General features: G+C 38.3%; 1 protein-coding gene across 2 annotated transcripts in view; it reads right to left on the reverse strand.

The window, feature by feature from the left end:
• The window catches only part of APPL1 (adaptor protein, phosphotyrosine interacting with PH domain and leucine zipper 1), a 32,435-nt gene extending 24,021 nt beyond the window's left edge, over nucleotides 1–8,414 (reverse strand). The window contains exons 1-4 of one of the 2 annotated variants that reach the window (XM_057554369.1): nucleotides 8,241–8,414; nucleotides 3,119–3,217; nucleotides 1,801–1,860; nucleotides 1,207–1,278 (exon numbers count right to left, since the gene is read on the reverse strand). In XM_057554369.1, coding sequence (XP_057410352.1) covers nucleotides 1,207–1,278; nucleotides 1,801–1,860; nucleotides 3,119–3,217; nucleotides 8,241–8,294 — 285 coding nt within the window. In that variant the 5' untranslated portion in view covers nucleotides 8,295–8,414. The remainder of the gene's footprint in view (nucleotides 1–1,206; nucleotides 1,279–1,800; nucleotides 1,861–3,118; nucleotides 3,218–8,240) is intronic. The other variant, XM_057554368.1, reaches the window with a different exon arrangement.
• Between the last annotated feature and the right edge of the window lie 12,166 nt (nucleotides 8,415–20,580).

Below are 20,580 nucleotides of genomic sequence, written 5' to 3' on the forward strand. Positions count from 1 at the left end.
GGTATATACCCAAAAAAACTGAAAACTGGTGTTTGAAAAAACAAAAACAAAAAACTTGTACATGAATGCTCACAGCAGCACTGTTCATATTAGCCAAAAGATGGAAAACAACCCAAATCAAATGTCTGTCAACTAATGAATGGATAAATAAAATGTGGTATACATACAATGGAATTTTATTCAGCAAAACAAAACAAAAACAAAAAATGAAATTCTGATACTTTCTACAACATGAATGAACCCTGACAACATTATGCCAAGTGAAAGCAGACGCAAAAATCCACAGATCGTATGAGTACATTTGTATGAAATATCCCAAACAGGCAAATCCATACAGACAGAAGGCAGATTTGTGGTTGCCAGGAGCTGAGGGGAGGGAGGGAGTGACTACTTAATAGGCACCTAATAGGCTTCCTTTGGGATGATGATGAAAATGTTCTGGAACATCAGTGGTGGTTGCACAACATTGTGAACGTGTGAAATGTTATTAATGGTAAATTTTATGTTATGTATATTTTACCACAATAAAAAATTCCATTTCCTATAAATATTTCTTTAAATTGATCTCCTGTGACAATATTTTGCTATGATGAGTTATTAAAATATTTCAAAAAACTACTTTTCCAGTTAAGAGACTAGAAAAGACAGAACTACCTAGTGGCTCATCTAAAAAGAAGAGCTTTCACTGCACTAGTACAAAATAGTTATGGATGGATTCTCCGAACATTTCTCACCACCCTGCTTCCTCTTGGCTTCTAGGTCTTCATGATTTGTTCTGCTGACTGGTAGAGAAACTAAGGGTTGGTATTGGTTGTTTGGGAAGGAAGGATTAATGAACTGAATGGTAAAATATTGCTCAATGTAAAAAACAGAGAAACCATAAAGAGCTCAGCTATGGCTAACAGCTTAACTCTTCTCTCCCTGCCTACATCAAACTACACAATTAAAGGTTGAATGGTACATGAAAGTAGAGAGAGCACATCTATATGCTTATTCCTTGAAAACAATTTGCTTTGATCAGACAAAGATAGTGTTGTTTTTACAAGACAGCCACCAAGATTTGGAAATAAGGCCCTTCTTTAAATAGTAAACTTTTATCATTGAGATTTACTCATAAAATCATAATAATAAAACTTCCCAATAAAAGCTAAACAACTTCAGTAATTATAAGATCACTTATCCAAGCAAAATAAAATAAGCATTTACCTCATCTATAACTTTTGAAAACTGTTGCAAAGTAGAACTCATAACTTCATCATCACCCCCCAGTGGAAAACGCTGAAAAGTGAGAAACAGAGATGAGGTAAAGGTCCAATGCTGTATGTCTTTTGAGTGACATTATAATTTTTAATTTTTAAATAACTTCAGAAAACTTCTAAAATTTTGAATAAGCTCTAAAAACATCGTTTTAATAAAATAATGTAATTCATATAAGTAGTACACATTAATTAAAATGTTTGCTAAGTGACCAATCAACATGGTGTACAGGAATGCACACCATACTAGAAGTTCAAAGATTTAAAATTAGCTCCAATTTCTCTACTAGCCAGCTGTGTAACCTTGAGCAAGCCTCAGTTTCTTCATTTGAAAATAGAGAGGTAAATTAGATAACCTCTGTGTCTAACATTAAATCATTAAAATTACATATAAGTGCATAATGGAATTTCAATGGCATATCAAAATTACCTTCTGTGAATCCCAAAAGGCTTAGAATTATTGATAAGAAATTCTATTTATCTATACAGATACTGTATCACTGTATATTTTAAATTATACTTTTAGAACTTTCATATATAGTACCTGTTTTTCATATTCTTTTAAAAGTTTTGAAGTCAGGTGTGTTGCTGCACTTAATTCATTCTACGGGAAAAGATAAGCATTCAAATTAACACAGTAGTACAGATTAAGAAAAAAGTTTTAACTGAAGATTCCTACGCCACTTTTATTTATCACTTAACATAAATATTGTACAACATGTTCTCAAATCCCCTCATTAAGCCATTGGAAAGGGAACTACCACTAAACACTTTAAAGGGAAACTCAGACCACGAAACAGACACCGTCAAGGAATTCAGCAGTGTTCCAGGTGTGTGCCTTTTCTTTTTAGCTAATAAAAATGAATAGTTAAAGCTTTAAAACTAGAAGTAAACTGCACACAATGTTATCCAGAATCTTCAGAGAGTCTATTATCCCTCTCTCTAGATGCTGATACTAGACCATGATAAGCATTTAATAACATACAACCAAAATAACATACAACCATATGACCTAGTCATACCATATAGCAATGTAGCCATATGAAGGAAATACGTTTTTTAATTTAAAGGTTTTTTTTCAGTGATGAATATAATAACATATGTAATGTTTCTTTTACATATTAATCTGTGTGGTCAGAAATCAAATTCTTGAGCGACCTATCATTAAGAAAAATAAATAAGTAACTATCACAGTAACTTTAAAGTACATAATGAAAATTTGAGTCCAGAAAGAAGAGAAATTGAGAAGGGGCAAAAAAGAAACTTGTACACTTAATTAATCCCAAAGAGAGTTTATCATAGAACCCAGGTTGCTGTTAAGGCTTATAATTAAGTTACATAAACAAAGCCTCAAATCTTATGCCTGTTCAACCAAAAAAATCTAGTCACATCCTTTTAAAATTCATCTCCTAGTACCCCGGAGCTATATCTAATCTTTATTACTTTCTAACTAGATAGAGGCTAGCTACTTTCAAATCCTCTGCTCAAAAAGGGGAAGTATCCCATAAGATTAAAAGCATGATTAGGGAAAATACTGGTGACAATACAGGGTTTTCAGTCAAATCTTACGCAAAGATCACTATCAATGAGTTTCACTAAGAAAGTCTTTACTGTGTTTGGGGAAAAGGAGCAGATGCTTCAATCTTCATCACTTTTGTAGTGCTACAAACTATACACTAGTAATTGAAATGTAAGCTCTGTAATACAAAATACTTAATGTTCATTCATCCATTCAACAAATGTTTATTACTATGCACCCTGGACAGGGCTAGGCACCAGTAAATAAGACAGACACTATCTCTGTCCTCATGGGCTTAAAGATTTATTTTATAAATGCATTGAGTCAGCCTTTAGTTCTTTACCTGTGCATCATAAATCCGATGCATAGCTTGATACAACTGGTTCATATAGTTGGAAATAGCTGTAGCATCTTCTTCAAATACACCCAGTAAAGACCTTGTCTGTATAAAATAAAAGCAGTAAGTTTATGTTAACCATTATATAAATCAAGCGGAAATCTTTTTTTCCTAAAAGATGGAAAAATCACAGAATATTAGAACTCTAACAATTCTGAGTTTTGATCTGTTTTCTCTCTTCTGATAGTAATGCCAAGATGCTGGAGTTCTTTATTCTAAATTTCACTTCATTAAAACAGATAGATTTTCCAACTATGTTACACAAACCTTAGAAGGAACAACAAAGGTATATTTTTATGAATTAAAAAGTCTGTAATTAAACTAAGAACAAATCTACAGAATCAGTCAAGATTATATTAACAGTATTCCATGTATAAATATTTTAAATATCTTTTTTCAGGATAACTTAGTATGATTATTTCCCTCTCTCTCTCTCTCTTTTTTTTTTTTTGGCTGTGTTGGGTCTTCATTGCTACACAGGGGCTTTCTCTAGTTGCAGCAAGCAGGGGCTACTCTTCATTGCGGTGCATGGGCTTCTCATTGCAGTGGCTTCTCTTGTTGTGGAGCACAGGCTCTAGGTGCGTGGGCTTCAGTAGTTGCGGCACGTGGGCTCAGCAGTTGTGGCGCACAGGCTTAGTTGCTCCGCGGCATGTGGGATATTCCCGGACCAGGGATTGAACCCGTGTCCCCTGCATTGGTAGGCGGATTCTTAACCACTGCGCCACCAGGGAAGTCCCTGATTATTTCTCTTTTTCCATAGTCTCTTCTAGTAGTGCCAAAGCCCTCCCCATCATAATCCAAAATAACACCATAGTACCCCTTCCCCTCCCCAACATGGCCTGTAAAATGCTAACTAGGTTTTTTCTGAGTGCAGAATTTGGAATCATTTTTCTTCTTCTTTATACATTTCTATATTGTTAGGCTTTTTTTTTTCCCCACAATGAGCACGAGCATGTAAAAATTACCTTCACTTTAAGAGTAAAAACTTGTCAGTAAATGTTAAGACTCAATAAAACGGATCAGAGATAAGGAAACTCAGCATAAAGGCAAAGTATTTTCACCTTTTTATATCCCAAAGGCAGGGTAAAAATTAAATTCCAACAATTATTGAGATAACTACCGCTTAAAATCTAAAAGATGACCTTGTACTTTTATTCTACAAATAGTTAATTTATACCTCAGCCTTAGAAGTTGGTTTCTAAAAATCAACTTATTCCTTAGCTTCCTGTTTTCAGAAGAGAAAGCTAAGTCACTATGGTTGTTTTAAAAAGCAGTGCAAAATCATTATGCCAGTATATGAAGTCCAAGTTATCTCAGTCCTCTACTTCCCCATGCCCCAGAAATTTAGATCTGGCAGAATCTTTTTATTTTTTAGCCCTAGTGCCCTACTGCCATTCCCCAAGTGCTATTTTAAGATGTAAAAAAGAAAGCATTATGAAATCTTGTTTCGCTAGTGCCATTCTTAAGAAAAGTCTGCCACTTAGTTTTTTTTTTTCTTCAAAAATTAGCATTCTAATTCAAGGAATAACACATTTATGCAAAAATGTGTAGTGGACTTAAATTAAAAAGATGTTCTTAGCCTCAAACAGGGTTGAAACAGCTTCCTTATGTAAAGCTAATAAGATCGAGTTCAACACTGTATAATGACTGTTTAAAGTTAGCAGCTTACAAAAATGCAATCAATACGGTACCATTTCATTGAATCTATGACGGCATCCACTGTGAGCTGCGCCAGTTTAATATACTACTGTCACAAACAAAACAATGTTGGCAATTAAGCTATGAATTCAGGTTTTCTAATGTCTTGAAGTTTTTACTTTATATTTATGGAAACAGATCTTTGACAGAATTTTTTATATAACTCTCATATAAACACAAAAAAGAAAACACAAGTTGCACAAATTTAATATAACCCAAAAATTTCAACTCTTGTGCGTAATTTCTTGACATAAGAGACACCGCTAGCCATGTTTTCACATCCAATATTATTCTGTGCCACGAGCAGGTGACAAATATTTCTCAGAAGTGCTCCACTTTTATCTCCAATATTTTCTTCCAAATTATTGACACCCAGTCAGCAAGTTTTGATGGCAGCACTTGCTTCATCTTACTAGCTGTCAAAGAAATATTTTCGACAAAAAACAAGACTGATAATCCTTCAAGTGGTTGTGAATTGATTTGTTGGCTGAACATTAAAAGGCTGCACTTGGCCAGTCATGTCACTAGGAGAAGTAACCAAGTGTGTACATTTGCAGGCAATTACAAGTAAAACAACATCAACTTTATTATGCCAAAGAGAAAAGCCTCCATTTGGGACTAGAGTTTGCCTTCACAGTTCTAGCTTAGATGGATCATTAATAAGACTTTTATCTACATATAAAATCAATTATTTTTTTAAAGATCATATCTTTTCTTACTAAATAGAAAGTTTAATTTTGTTTCTGATTTTCAAAACAATATATAAGCGTTGATAAGGCATCTAGTATAGTCTTAAGATTTCCTACTTCAACAGATGGTATCTTTTGCAGAATGGTATGGTTTGTGCAAGATAATTCTAAAGATGTTTATGTGCAATCAGCTGGATTTGGACTTGCAAATATACCCCTATTTTAATACTTTGTTACTTTAAATTAAAACTAAAAAAGGATAATTGTAATTCAGGGTAGTCTTTCATGACTCCCAGGCTCTAACTTTTTTACATAGCAACTGGCAGGCCATTTTTGACTAGGATCAAATAATCTAATAAAAACATCTCTATCAGGAGCTTTAGAAGTTTTCCTCCTCTTTGTTACTCAACTTCTTGGACTCTATCCTAGATAAATAGTCCAGATGAGAACAAAAATTGATGCCCAAAAGCATTAATCTTAAAACTATATATAAAAGCAAAACTTGGGAAAAACTCTAAAAGTCCAACAACAGGACAGCTATATTGAGTCAAGGAAATGTGCAACCTTTAAATTTTTTATTCAGTATGTAATAATGTGTGAAGGTACTTAAGCTACAATGTGTAGTTAAAGCCAAATAAAAATCGTTATGCACAATATAATCTCAATCACATTAGAAGGTGTAAGAGAAAAAAAACTAGAAAAAAGAAAGCAAACTGTTAACAGAGTTTGCTGCTGGGCGCATGACAGGTAACTCTGTGCTTTCTGTATCTTCCAATTTTTCTGAAGCAAACAACTATTATTTTTATAATCAAGTACAAAGATTAAAACATTCACTATCTATAACAGCTGAAGTTCAGAGAAGTTAAGTGACTTGCCCTAAGGTAGAAGGTACTAAGCAGCAGTAATGACTAAAACCCTTATATCCTGAATCCCCAATCCAGGGCTTTCCATCTTGCCACAGGTTTTCCCCAAGAATTGCTTACCAGTGTCTTACCTTTCTAAATCCCAGTTGTCCCAATTAATTTTCCCAAGTAAACATTAACTAGTTCAAATTTACTACTTCTAGAAATTGAAAGACTATCAACGTGGCTATTTCATTAAAAATTACCATAAAACTAATACTAATACAGCACATGCTTGTAAAAAAAAGAAGCTCAAGTTGTAAACTAATTGTGTGAAAAGTTCAAGAAATTAGATGAGTCAAGAGATTATACCCTCCTAAGTCATGGCTAGGGCACTGTGTAACCCATTCTGAGCAGTGTGTAGTCTTTATGAGCTATAAAAGCGAGCCCAGGTATGAGAAGAAAGGTAAGGCACCTGTTGAGTCTTATAAAATAAAAAAGTAAAATGACAAAAGTACACCTGACCAATACATCCCACAAAATTTTTGCTAAACATCTGAAACAAATGTAGCTTATAACTTTATACTACAGAAATCGTTAAGCATTTGAACTGGCTATTCTGGCAGTCAAAATAAGCCAAGAAGTCAGTTTCTCTTTGTGTCAATATAGGCTGATAAGACTACATTACCAGCAGGCAACTGACCTGTGAAGATAACTTTCAGCGTGAAGAAAAACAAATCAATTCCACAATCAGAGCCCAACTTCAACTTGGCAATCAAAATTGGCACCACATCCATGGCAGACATATCATACAGGAAAGGGGGATCCAGGCCCTCCCTCCTGTTCTTTTGGAGTCATATTAAACCGTCAAGACACGTGAAATATGTGCAGTTGTAGTTCTAAATGAACAACATTTCAGAAAATTTTCTTCATTCTAAGTGGTAGCCAACCAGCAACACCGTCTTAAATCCCTTATTGTGTAAGAGACAGGCCTAGGGATGAAGTTTCTCAACCCAAGTTACAGCGCCTACCAACATGGTTTTAACATCGCTCATTTCATTCTTCACTACTGAAAACATCAGTAATGGTTACGTTTCCCTAGACTATCTTAAGCTAGAGCAACCACACTAGCATCATCCCCAACGCACAAAACACAGGGCTTTTATTTTGATGAGTTTATTAGAGCCAAGTCTGCAACGAGGGCGCAGCAGTCGTGGAGCCGCGAAGGCGCCGTCCTCCACTCGGCGTGCGTGGCCCGAGTGACAGCGGCTACACTCACGGCCACGACACTCGGCCGGGAGGCTCTGGGACTCTTGACGGGCTTCGCCGAGGACTCTCCGCACGGGCATATCAACAGTCTTTCAGCATCTCCCCCCCAAAAACTATCCATTTCCTTCCCTAGCGTGGTCGAAATCATTAAGTCTACGGGTCTTTTCTCCTTCTGCATTTTCTCCGAAGAGGTTTTCGAAGAGAAAATTCCAGGATCGGGATTTACCACCTCACATCACGGCGATTATAAAGCATCTTTTGTCAAATACAAGGGAGCCCCGCGCGCGTACGTGACCGCCGGGCCCACGAGCCAAGGCGGCCGCGGCTCGGTCGCAGCCCGCCGACGTCCCAGACCCCGCACACGGCTCTCGGCCCAGCAGCGCAGGCCCACGCGGGCCTCGGGAGGGCGGCCCGGCCTCCGCGGCTCGGGGCGCCGCCCGCTACCGGCGGGGGCACTGGGGGGCGGAGCCCACCTAGGCCAGGGCTGGCACCTGCGGCCGCGGCGGCGCCAGGCCTGGGGTCGGCCAGCCCCGCTCCTTCCCTCGCAGCCCGCCGCCGCCCGCGCCTCACCTGCGGGCTGTCCTCCAGCGTCTCCTCGATGGGCAGCTTGTCGATCCCCGGCATCGTGGCGGAGGTAGGGCGGCAGCAAAATATGCGGCGGCCGCCCACAGCTCCAGCGCCCGCCCGCCTGCAGCAGCTGACCCCGACCCGCCCTCTCTCGATGGGTCTGCCGCCCTCGCCAGGAGCCAAGGGGCCGCGCTGCCGCGCGGGAAATCCCGCCCCCTTGGCCTGCCTGCCCCGCCTCGCGGCGCGCCCATTGGCTCGCGGCGACGCCCGTCACCGCGACGGGGCTGGCCCGGAGGTTCCTTCACGGCTCTGGGCTTGCCCGCGAGTTTGGGCCTCCGAGGCGGCGGAGGCGACTGTTACTGCGCAACTCCAACACCAGCCCTGCTCCCGCGCGTTTGGTTGTAAATCGTAGGGGACCGTCTTCCCCTAGCAAGACGTGAGTCTTCTGGAACCAGAGCCTCGAGTGAGGACAGCACTGGGGAATTTGGGGCGGTTTGACTACTCCCGCAACATTTTTCGTCAGAGACCATGAAGGAGACCTCCCTGCTGGCGCCTTCTTTAGTTTCCTCAAATTATAACCTTCCCAACCCTGCCTGAAGCGTCCAGTTTCCCCTCTCCAGCAAAATGGTGCTGGCTAACTCAGATCTGAGTGATCAGTTGTGTCGTTAACTTGGCTTTCTGGTAAATTCGTGGACAGTAGACTCCGAAAGATTTTTTTCTGAGCACTTGCATATCAGTATATTCAGTTAAAAACATGACTTTGCTGCCAATTCGTCAGTTCTTACCTGGCCTTGAGAGACTGACACGCCACAATTCAGACTTCCGTATTTCCTATAATCACAAAACGTCTTTTTAAAGTCAGGGTGCACTGATTTATTATGCTGGTAACTGATTAGCATTTCTGTTAAAGTTTTGGAAGAATCTTTAAATAGCTTTTTCAGCCTCTAACTTTTTTTACAGGAAAGAAAAGTGAAGCTCTACTTCTAGAACTCGGTCTGGATTAGAACTTCTGCCTCTTTTGTCCATCTCTATATGTCCACATTCCTTAGAGAAGAATCATTATACAGAGAAAATGGCAGAATCACTAGTGTCTTCTAAATATCTAGCCATTAATCCCACCAATCCATCCCATTTTCATTCAAGAAATATGAGAAATGCTGAATAAAGATTATTAGTTGCCCAATTCCACAGATAAATTGGAATAAATACAGGTACAGTGGAACAAATCCAAATACAGTAACCAGAATGGAAGTTACTTATTTTAAACTCAAATACTAGATTTTACCATGATCTCTTGAAGGAAAAATAGAATCAAGTTTTTAAAGTTTTACCAGGTAGACTTGCAGTATAGTTTCACAGAATAATCCTTAGATTTCAATAAACTTTCAATAAGAGCTCTCCCCTTAGATTGTTTATCAACTAGTCACCCGGTAGAAGAGATCTTTAGTTTTTGAAAGGTGGTTTGGAGTCAGTTCTTACAGGATTACTGCTTCCCAGCTGCTTGGATGTACCCGGCATCATACAGATCTCAGCAATACAACTCTGGCCTTCAACATTTCTTGTCTATCAGCACAGTGGCATGCAACCTGGCTCTAAAGAAGGAAGACTTTCAGGGTAAGTAACATTCTTGGTTGAACTGTAATTAGATTATAAGTGAAGAAGAAGAAAGTTAGTGACAATTCATAAGAATCAGGAGTAAGTGACAAGTGAAAACAGTGAAGAAGAGTTATTACATGGTGCAACTGAAGGGGTTAGGCCAGTTAACTTGGCCAAACTAAATAATTCCAATGAAAAATTATCTTAGGTATCTGAATTATCTGGGTGGGGTATTATCATCAAGTTAAATGGTTTCCTTTTTTGTATGTTATGGGCACCTAAACTGTGCAAGGATTCTCAAGAGGCTATTATATTATCAGAGAGAGGCAAGGAATTCTTGCCAGGCTCAGCTGATTAAAAAACAAAGCAAACAAAAACAAGTGGATGTTCAATTGGGTGGAGAGGCAGTTTAGTCAAATTATAAAGCTAGAAAGAATCTTGAAAGGCTTTCCATTTGGATCCTCTAGCTTTAGGCTACTGTTCACTCTGCTCAACCAGAAAAATGATTGTATTTCCTATTTTAAAACACCTCTAAAACTGCAGAATTGCAGTCTCCTTTGATAACCAGTTTAAGTTTAATCAGCCTAAGTTCTGTACAGTTGACCAAACTCGGTTCCTTTTATACAGGAAATGAGGCTTGTTCAGAGAACGCCTCAAGGGTTACTGGAGACTTATGTGGGTAGCATAGTAAAAACTGGCCAGCAGGTTAATTTTATGGAAGGCAAGGCAGGATTAAACGACATCCACCAAAGAATTCATTGAGACGTTTCACAATATAATTTACAACAAAAAGACATACAGTCTTGTAAGTAGATTTGTTAATTATTAGTCTCCTAAAATTATATTTGATCTTCTTATAATTAAGTTTTTACATGATACCTCTTGAAGTTCTGGTCTGCGGTATATAATAGGAAAGAATCCAACAACCCAAATGACACTTGTGCTTTACCTTTTAAAATTATCCCCTTAGGTTAGTGGTTACCAAACTTATGCACACATAAAAGTCATCTGGGGGAGGTTGTTAGAATACAGATTACTGAGCCCAGCTGAAGATTCTGATGCCGTAGGTCAGAGGTAGGACACGGAATCTCCCAGGTGAATCCAAAGCAGGTCATCCTCAAACCACATGTTGAAAAACTCTATCCAAAATGGAAAACAACCATTTCCCTTTACCAAATAACCTTGTATTTTAGAAAATTTAAAGGGTCAAGTAAATATTTAGGAAAGAGTCTTTGGTTCCAGCTGAGGATGGTGAGAGGAGCACCATTTCCAGAATCACCTAAAGAGCTTGGGAATCTTCCCACTTACAAACATCCCCTGAAAGACTCCATGAATCTGAAATTCTGGGGTAATTCATGCTCGTTTTGAGAGTATAATATATAATGCAAATAATTCTAGGTGTTACCTAATAAATCACTCCTTAATGAGACTCACTTTAACAGATAATTCAGCTGTTTTCTTAGCATTCAGCTGAGATGAACCAAATTCAAGAAATGAGTATATTAATTGATATTTTGGGAACCTGAGTCATTCCATCGACTCTAAAACATTTGAACCAGTGGTCGAGTAGGGAGAAGCTGTGGGCAATTGGGGGGTAGAATCAAAAGTTCTAAGGAGTGTGTTCCAAAAGAGGTGGGTGGGCAGCCAGGACCAAGCGATTCTTCATTGTGCCCATTGCAAACCACCCTCTGGTCTTTGACCTTAATATTAATGTTGCTTTTGCTCTTTGCCACAGCGTCCTTAGATTGCAAATTTGTGGCTAAAACATAAATCCTTGGAAAGGCAAATTCCATAGCTTCTACTTTCTTGACTGTGAAAAGAATAAAACTTTATTTCTAGGATAATTGTATATGCCTGTTTCTTTTATGGTTGCTGTTTCTTGATTCGTTTTTGGAAGATGAGGACATTGTAAACTAATTTCTTTGACCAAACCAAGAACTGTGAAACCAAGCAGCATCATTCCTGTTTCTGTTGGGAGGCGAATAAAAGCATGGGCATGAGCTCATGGACATGGACTGTGGAGCCAGCCTAGCTGGCTTTGAATCCTGGCCTCACTCTTTACTAGTTCTGTGACTTGAGTCAAGTTACTTAACTTCTCTGTGTCTCCCTTTCATCATCTAAAAACTGGGGCTTAATATAGAGAACCTACATGATAGAGTTGGGAAGATGATTAATGAGCTTTCAGAATAGTGCTGGGCACAATAAGCATTCAGTAAAAATCAACTAAGTATTCTCTTCATTATTTACTCTTAAATATTAAATGTTTCAATGCTTTTAAGGCAGCTTTCATTTTCTTCATTTTCCCCTCTTTATCATAACTAAAGAAGCCAATATTTTCTAAATCAGAAGATTGTCCTCATTGTCTTAGAGAATCCTGATACTATTTTAAATAATATTACCCTTGCTAGTGTTTTATCACTTTGATTTAGGGGCTTTTGTGGTCAAATCAAAAAATTTTTAATCAATAAATATATATTGTGATATTCTGGAGAAATGGTGTAGGTACCAAACCAGCAAAGGCTATTACCCTGTTTTTGTTTTTTGTTTTTTGGCAGTGCGGGGAGGGGAGATGCCCTCAGATTAAAAGATATAAGATCTGCATGACATTCCTACTCCCCAGAAGTTCTGGGGAGCAATAGGCAAGTCAGTGGAGAAGAGGTTGCTCTTAGAGAAACCAATAAGTCCCATGACAGGTTAATCACTGAAATCATTTTACTTTTTATGGAATCACAGAGGGCAGTAAAAAAAAAACAGTTACTGAGAATTGATTAAACCAGTACTGTGTATATCATGGCTGGTGCAAAGAAGTCTCAGAGTTAATCAGCACATCCTTGTACGAACACTAGATGGTGCTCTGAGTTTAGTTTTAGGATTCAAACTACCTCAGGAAATGGCTGTCGTCATTCAACAAATATTTATTAGGTAATGAACAAAATATTAAAAATCTCTGCCCTTGCGGAGCTACAGTTTAGTGGAGATGGTAGGAAGAAAGACAATGAAAAATAAACATGTAGTATTAGAAGTATATCAGTAGTATATTAGAAAGTGGGAAGTGCTATGGAAAACAGCAGGGAAAATGGGATGAGGGGCAGTTGCAATTTTAAATAAGCTTGTCAGAGTAGACTTCATTGAGGAGGTGACATCTGAACAAAACCTTGAAGGAGTCACTGGAGTGCACAATGGGGACATCTGAGGAGAGGGTGTTCCGGGAGAGGAAGAACCTGGCAGACACCCTAAGCCCTAAGGCAGGAGTGGCTGGCTATTTTGAGAATTGCGTAGAGATCAGGGTGGCAGGAAAGGTGTGAGGATTTTGACATCTACCCTGATTTTTGATAAAAGCACCTTTGTTTATTTTTTTAATATTATTTATTTGTTTATTTATTTGTTTTTGGCTGCGCCGGGTCTTAGTTTTGGCTCGTGGGATCTTTTTTCAGTTGCGGCATGTGGGCTTCTTAGTTGCGACATGCGGACTTCTTAGTTGCGACATGCAGACTCTTAGTTGTGGCATGCGGACTCTTAGTTGCAGTGTGCATGTGGGATCTAGTTCCCCTAGCAGGGATTGAACCCGGGCCCCCTGCATTGGGAGCACAGAGTCTTACCCATGGGACCACCAGGGAAGTCCCCAAAACACCTCTAATTGAGGTTGTGATTTGAAACAAATGTTGGAGAAACTGTATAAATTAGTGATATGAGATATCATAAATCATGGGCAAATTAACATTGTCTTAAGTAAACTCAATACTTTATGAGATGTATTGGTTTAAAGGAAAAATTGCATGAGTGATTTAGCTAAGTCATGTTCTATATACAGGGTCAAAAGTAAAGTCTTAATAACAGAAGACAGTGATTTCATGTAAAAACAGCTGTGTGGTTTTTTCTCTTCCCTTTCTGAATAATTCAGCCCTAAAGCCATTAGGTGTGGCCAAATAAAGTAGGAGTCTATGCAGGGTGGGTAGGCACGGGGGCCCAGAACGGGGTGTTGAAGCCAGCAGGGGCGAGGAGAGCGTCCTCACAAAGGGGCACCCTGGTGTGGGGTGCCAGAGCCCGTGCAAGGTGAGCCCCCTCATCTACATAGGGGGGCGTGAGAGCACAAGATGGGTAAAAACAGCATTTTGGTTGGAGGGGCAGCCCCCAAGCAGCAAGATGTTGGAGCAAATGTGGGGTGAGGGTGCCTGAGAGGGCTGTTGCGGAGTCCAAGCATGATGAGGAGGGCTTTTGTGCAGGTTGGAAGCCTACTGCAGGACTTCAGAACACAAGGGGTGTGGAGAACATCCATGAAGAAGGGCAGCCTAGTGCAGGGTCTCAGAGCCCCAGTGGGGTGAAGAAGGCATCCACACAGAGTGCTTGGGTGTGCTGCCAATTTTTCATCAGTTTTTTACCTTCTCAATCTGGGAACTATATTTTAATTCTGAGGTAATTCAGTTTGCTAAATACTTTGTCATTTGTTTATATGATTAGAAATACAGTTTTCAAGTGGTAAACTCTCCTTCATCTCTGTTCCCTCTGTTAATGATGTCATTATCCATTTGGTCACATAAGCTAGAAATATGGGAATCAGGTTCACTTCCTCCCTCTTACTCCCCTCAACACACACACACACACACACACACACACACACACACACACACACACACACACTCCCCTATACCTGACTGGTCTTCATTACGTTGCTTTTCTCTGACCTTTTCTTGAAACATCTCTACCTGAAGACATCTCTGAAAAGCCTTCATAGTAACATTGATAATGGTAATAAATGATAGCAAGCTGTTTACATAATGTTTACTATGTGTCAGGTGTTACTTCAAGGGCTTTGCAAGTATTATCTCATTTGATCCTCAATTAGGTACTATAATTATCCCCATTTAATTATAGAGGAAACTGAAGCACAGGGAGGCTAAGTTACATGCCCAAGGTCACATAGTTAAAAAAAGGCTCAGGGCTGGAATTTGGACCCAAGTAGTATGACACCAGTGTTGGGCTCTTACCATTCCTCAGCCCTTCTCAGTCTCACTCAAGTGATCTGGGCCATTTTCTGCTCCCATAGCCTCTTGTGCACACATCTTTATTATATTCTTATATTGAAATTTTGTATTTATCGATTGGTGTTCCTAGAAGAATGAGAATTTTGTTATTTATATTTACAAAAGTAGAGAAAATAATGAACCCACATTATTATATTTCTATTCATTAGAGACAATGAATCCACATATACCCATCAGTCCAATGCAGCACTTATCAACATTTTGCAACACTTGCTTCAATTACCTTTGTTTTCTTTCTGGGTTTTCCTGAAGTATTTTCTTTTCTTTTTTTTTTTATAATATAAGATTTTTAAAAATTTTATTTATTTTATTTATTTATTTTGGCTGCATTGGGTCTTCTTTGCTGTGCGCGGGCTTTCTCTAGTTGTAGCGAGCAGGGGCTACTCTTCGTTGCGGTGCGCGGGCTTCTCATTGCAGTGGCTTCTCTTGCTGTGGAGCACAGGCTCTAGGCACACAGGCTTCAGTAGTTGTGCTGTGTGGGCTCGGTAGCTGTGGCTCACAGGCTCTAGAGCGCAGGCTCAGTAGTTGTGGCGCACGGGCTTAGTTGCTCCACGGCATGTGGGATCTTCCCGGACCAGGGCTCGAACCCGTGTCCCCTGCATTGGCAGGCGGATTCTTAACCACTGCGCCACCAGGGAAGCCCTCCTGAAGTATTTTCAACCAAAACCCAGACATTCTGAAATTTCACCTGTAAATACTTAAGTAGAATCTCTTTTAGAAGGGCATTTTAAAAAATATAACCATAATCGCATTATCACACTGAACAAAATTAATATTAATGACTACCTTCTTTTTTTTTAATTTATTAATTTATTTATTTTTTGGCTGTGTTGGGTCTTCGTTTCTGTGCGAGGGCTTTCTCTAGTTGTGGCAAGCGGGGGCCACTCTTCATCGCAGTGCGCGGGCCTCTCACTATTGTAGCTTCTATTGTTGCGGAGCACAGGCTCCAGACGCGCAGGCTCAGTAGTTGTGGCTCACGGGCCTAGTTGCTCCGTGGCATGTGGGATCTTCCCAGACCAGGGCTCGAACCCGTGTCCCCTGCATTGGCAGGCAGATCCTCAGCCACTGCGCCACCAGGGAAGCCCCAATGACTACCTTCTTGATCATGAGTTTCTTGAGGGCAGAAATCATTTCATCCCCTGGTTACCTAGTACATCCCTGATATATGCTGGAGTTTAATAAATGTTTGTTGTGATTCAAAAGGTTGTTTCTAAGTTGATAAGAACCATGACATTTATCCTCCAGAAACAATGTTATAAATAACAATCAGGTTCTCAGGTTAACTGACAACTCTCATTTAATCTACAATGATTAGATTAAATGGCACTAACGTGTAGGCCTGAGCCCCTGGGAGCCTTAAATCCTGAACTATTTTATCTTTGATTTTTGAGTCTGGGGAAATCCTGAGTCTAATTTAACCTAGCCCTGAGTTTTCTTGTTCCCACTGTCAATCTGGGGAGGACATAAAGACAAGGGCTAGATTGGGTGGGAGTGTTCATTGGTAAAGATTTCTTAGAAGGAAATATGGCAGAATCCAGCAAAAAATAATATATTCTTAAAAAATAATAATAATAATAATAATATATTCTTTTTTTTTCATAATAAATTCTGGTTTATTTTTGGATGATAAAGAAATAATATATTCTTCAAAGAAACTTTTTCATGGAAATACTCCTGCGTATGTGCTAACAAGGTAGTCATTGTTTGTTATAGTTTAAAAAATTAGAGACAAACATAAATGCCATTATCAGGGGTATAGTTCAATAAATTATGGTTTTTCCACTTGATGTAGCACCAAGCAGCTGTTGAAGAATGAGGTAGAGCTGTGCGTGCTGATGTCATGTCATGTCAGTGTGGGGGAACCACATTGCAGAATAGTATGTGTGTCTGATTCCATGTGGATAAAAACGTGTGTGCATGCATCTACTTCTTTATGTCAAGGCATTCTAAAAAGACAGGAAGGAGCAACGTTAAACTGTTAGTAGTGGTGGCCAGTGGGTTGGAGAGTAAAAATGGGGTAGAATTGAAGGAGACTATCATATTTTACTCTATGTACCATAGTATTAAATGAATTTTTTTAAAAATAGAAATGTATCAGAGTTTTAGATGATTTTATATCAAATTTTTAAAATCAAGGGCTTGCCGCGGTGAAGAGTGGCCCCCACTTGCCGCAACTAGAGAAAGCCCTCGCACAGAAACGAAGACCCAACACAGCCATAAATAAATAAATAAATAAATAAATAGGACAAATTAAAATTATTTTAAAAAAAAATTAAGGGCTTGATATATGCAAGGCACTATACTGAAAACAATTTTGACTGATTTGAAAGTGTAAAAATATGAAACTATACTCTTGAGGTTGAGAAGAGCAAAGCCTAAAATGTTTTTTAAATGTTATAAATAGAGTGAACTTATTCTACAAATCTTTATTTAATATCTCCTGTTTGATGGGCACTGTGAGCGGTGCTGGGAGAGACAGAATTGTGTGAAATAGTCCCAACTCTCCTGAACCTTGTAGCCACTGGGAAATATACCATGTGTCTCAAGTAGCAATGATGGCTGAGGAGGGCCTGAGGAATGACAGAGTGTCACAGATATGAATTGTGCCTCAGGATTTTTAAATTTTAAGCTCAGATTTTAAAAATGAATCCCCCATCTCACTTTTTATTGAATTATAGTTTCAGAATATCATAATGTCTAATTTGTGGATTACCCTGGAGTCATACATAAGTAGTTCATAGAAAACTGGGAATACTTTTACACATTAAAAAGCAATGGCAACAATAGTAAACACACAGATTTTACCTTGCCTGTCCAGCTTACAAATGTCACCTCTTCCTGGTCCCATCCATCCATCCATCTATCCATCCATCCGTTTATTCACTCATTCAACAAATATTTATTGAATGTCTACTTCAGCATTGCTCTAGGAGATACTGTATGTGTAATAGTAAAAAATAAAGTATTTTATTTTAGAAAACACATTTTAATATTTAAAAATACTGAGGGTCTCAAATAGAACAGTGTAATTCCTGTGCAAAAGTAAGGGGCAAATGTCATTAAAGCTTTGCTTATTGCATTTCTTTCTTATTATGCTCACAGGCTGATTTTATTTCTTATTATGCTATGACTGGTTTATAAAAATCTCTGCCAAAACACCTAACACATTGGGCATTTTTCCTGATAGTTAATGATTTGGGACTTAATTGAAATACATAATTAGAAAATAAATGTTAGCAAAGCCTGAGTTGATTTACAAGTTACTAAAGCAAAATAAAACATAAACCTCTCAACTTTTACTTCACCTTGAACATGTAGATGTTTAAAATATAGGCTGTCCAATTTTACAGTTCCTAAAGTTTCTTCAATGTCAATGTGTCAGGCTTTTATTTCTCATCTCAAAATAATTGTTGAAAGATATTGAGGATTGATCATAAGCAAGGTTTCATAACCTTTTTCTTTCTTTTTAACTTTTTATTTTATATTGGAGTATAGTTGATTAACAATGTTGTGTTAGTTTCAGTTGTACAACAAAGTGCTTCAGTTATACATATACATGTGTCTATTCTTTTTCAAGTTATTTTCCCAATTAAGTTCACAACCTTTTTCTTAATTGATCAGTACACTTTGATGTTTATATCATGAGATCATTGGTGAAGATGTTACAGTGGCCATTAATTGATAAAATCAAAAGAACAGGGAATTTGGAGATGGAAAAGTCAAGGCTCTGCCACTGCTATTTGGTGACTTCTGCAAATTACAACTGAACTCTCAGTTTGTTTTCTCAGCTACCAAATAGTGGAGGATTTATTAAAGGATTAAGCACAAGTACACTAAAAATGGTTTAAAAGCTATAAATCACTATAGATATTTTGTGTTTGTATTCATTATAACATTACTCTAGATAAAAGCACTTATTAGAAACCAACAGTAGACATTATATTAGTGGTGAAACACTATTCTCACTTAAGGAACAAAACAAGGATGTCTGTTTTCATCATCACTATTTTCAACATTGTTCTGTACGTCTAGACCAGGATTGTCCAACAGAACTTTCTGCAGTGATGGCAATATTCTCCGTCTGTGCTGTTCAATATAGTAGCCACTGGCCACATGTGGCTACCTAAATGTAAATAAATTACAAGAGAATTAAATTTAAAATTTAATTGCACCAGCACTTGCACTAGCCACATTTCAAGTGCTCATTAGCCACATGTGGCTAGTGGCTACCATATTGGATAGTGCAAACACAGAACATGTCTCTCATTTTTGAAAACTTTATGGGACTAGAAGTTCTATTTGTTTACAATTATAGAATAATGTTTAATTATAATCACATATCTATCCATCCACCAATCTATTTTATTTTTTATGCATTTTAAAGTTACAGACATCAATATACTTCTCCCCTAAACTCTTCAGCATGTGTATCATTAACTATAGTTGAGCACTCGTTCATGCTTTAACAGATAAAATTTTACATACAGTGAAGTGAATAAATCTTAAAGAGTATTAATAAATATTGACAAATGAATACACCTGTGTAATCCAAAACCTAGCAAGATATAGAACATTACCATCACCCCCCATGTTTCCTGATTCTTCTTCCCATTCATTCTCCGCCTCCAACCCCAAATTCTGATTTTTTTCAATATAAACTAGTTTTGTCTGTTCTGGAACATCACATAAGTGAATCAAACTAAATGTATTTTTTTGTGTAAGTCTTCTTTGACTTATAATGTTTTTGAAATGCTTTTGAAATTCATCAGTGTTGTTCCATATATTGATACTATATATCAGTACCTTTATATTGTTGAGTTGTATTCTATTATATAATTATACCATAGTTTATCTGTGTTCCTGTTGATAGACACCTAGTTGCCAGTTTGGGCTATTATCAGTAGAGCTTCTGTGAATATTCTCATGCAAGTCTTTTTGTGGACATGTTTTCATTTTTCTAGGAATGGAATTGCTGGATCATGGCATAAGTATATGTTTGTTTGCTGCTAATATATGGGATTAAATTGATTTTTGTATATTTACCTTTATAGTATGACTTCGCTAAATTCACTTATTAGTTTTAGTAGCTTTTGTAGACTCTTAAAAGTTTTCTATTGTAAACAATCATGTCATCGGTGAAAAGAGACCCTTTACTTCTTCCTTTCTGATCTATGTGATCTTTATTTCTTTTTCTTTCTTTATTGCACTGGTGTTCAATAGAGATGGTGAAAGTGACCATCCTTGCTTTGTTCCTAATCTTAGGGAGAAAACATTCAATATTTCACCATTAAATAGTATGTTAACCGATTATTTCTATAGATGCCCTTTATCAGATTGAGAAACTTACTTCTAATCCTAATTTGCTGAAAAAAAAATTTTTTTAAATAAATTTATTTATTTATTTTTGGCTACGTTGGGTCTTTGTTGCTGTGCGTGGGCTTTCTCTAGTTGCGGCGAGCGGGGGCTGCTCTTTTTTGCGGTGCGCTGGCTTCTCATTGAGGTGGCTTCTCTTGTTGCGGAGCACAGGCTCTAGGCACGCGGCCTTCAGTAGTTGTGGCGCATGGGCTCAGTAGTTGTGGCTCGCAGGCTCTAGAGCGCAAGCTCAGTAGTTCTGGCGCACGGGCTTAGTTTCTCCACGGCACGTGGGATCTTCTCAGACCAGGGATCGAACCCGTGTCTCCTGCGTTGGCAGGTGGATTCTCAAC

This window comes from Balaenoptera acutorostrata, chromosome 10, assembly GCF_949987535.1.
Source record: "Balaenoptera acutorostrata chromosome 10, mBalAcu1.1, whole genome shotgun sequence".
Classification (NCBI taxonomy): Eukaryota; Metazoa; Chordata; class Mammalia; order Artiodactyla; family Balaenopteridae; genus Balaenoptera; species Balaenoptera acutorostrata.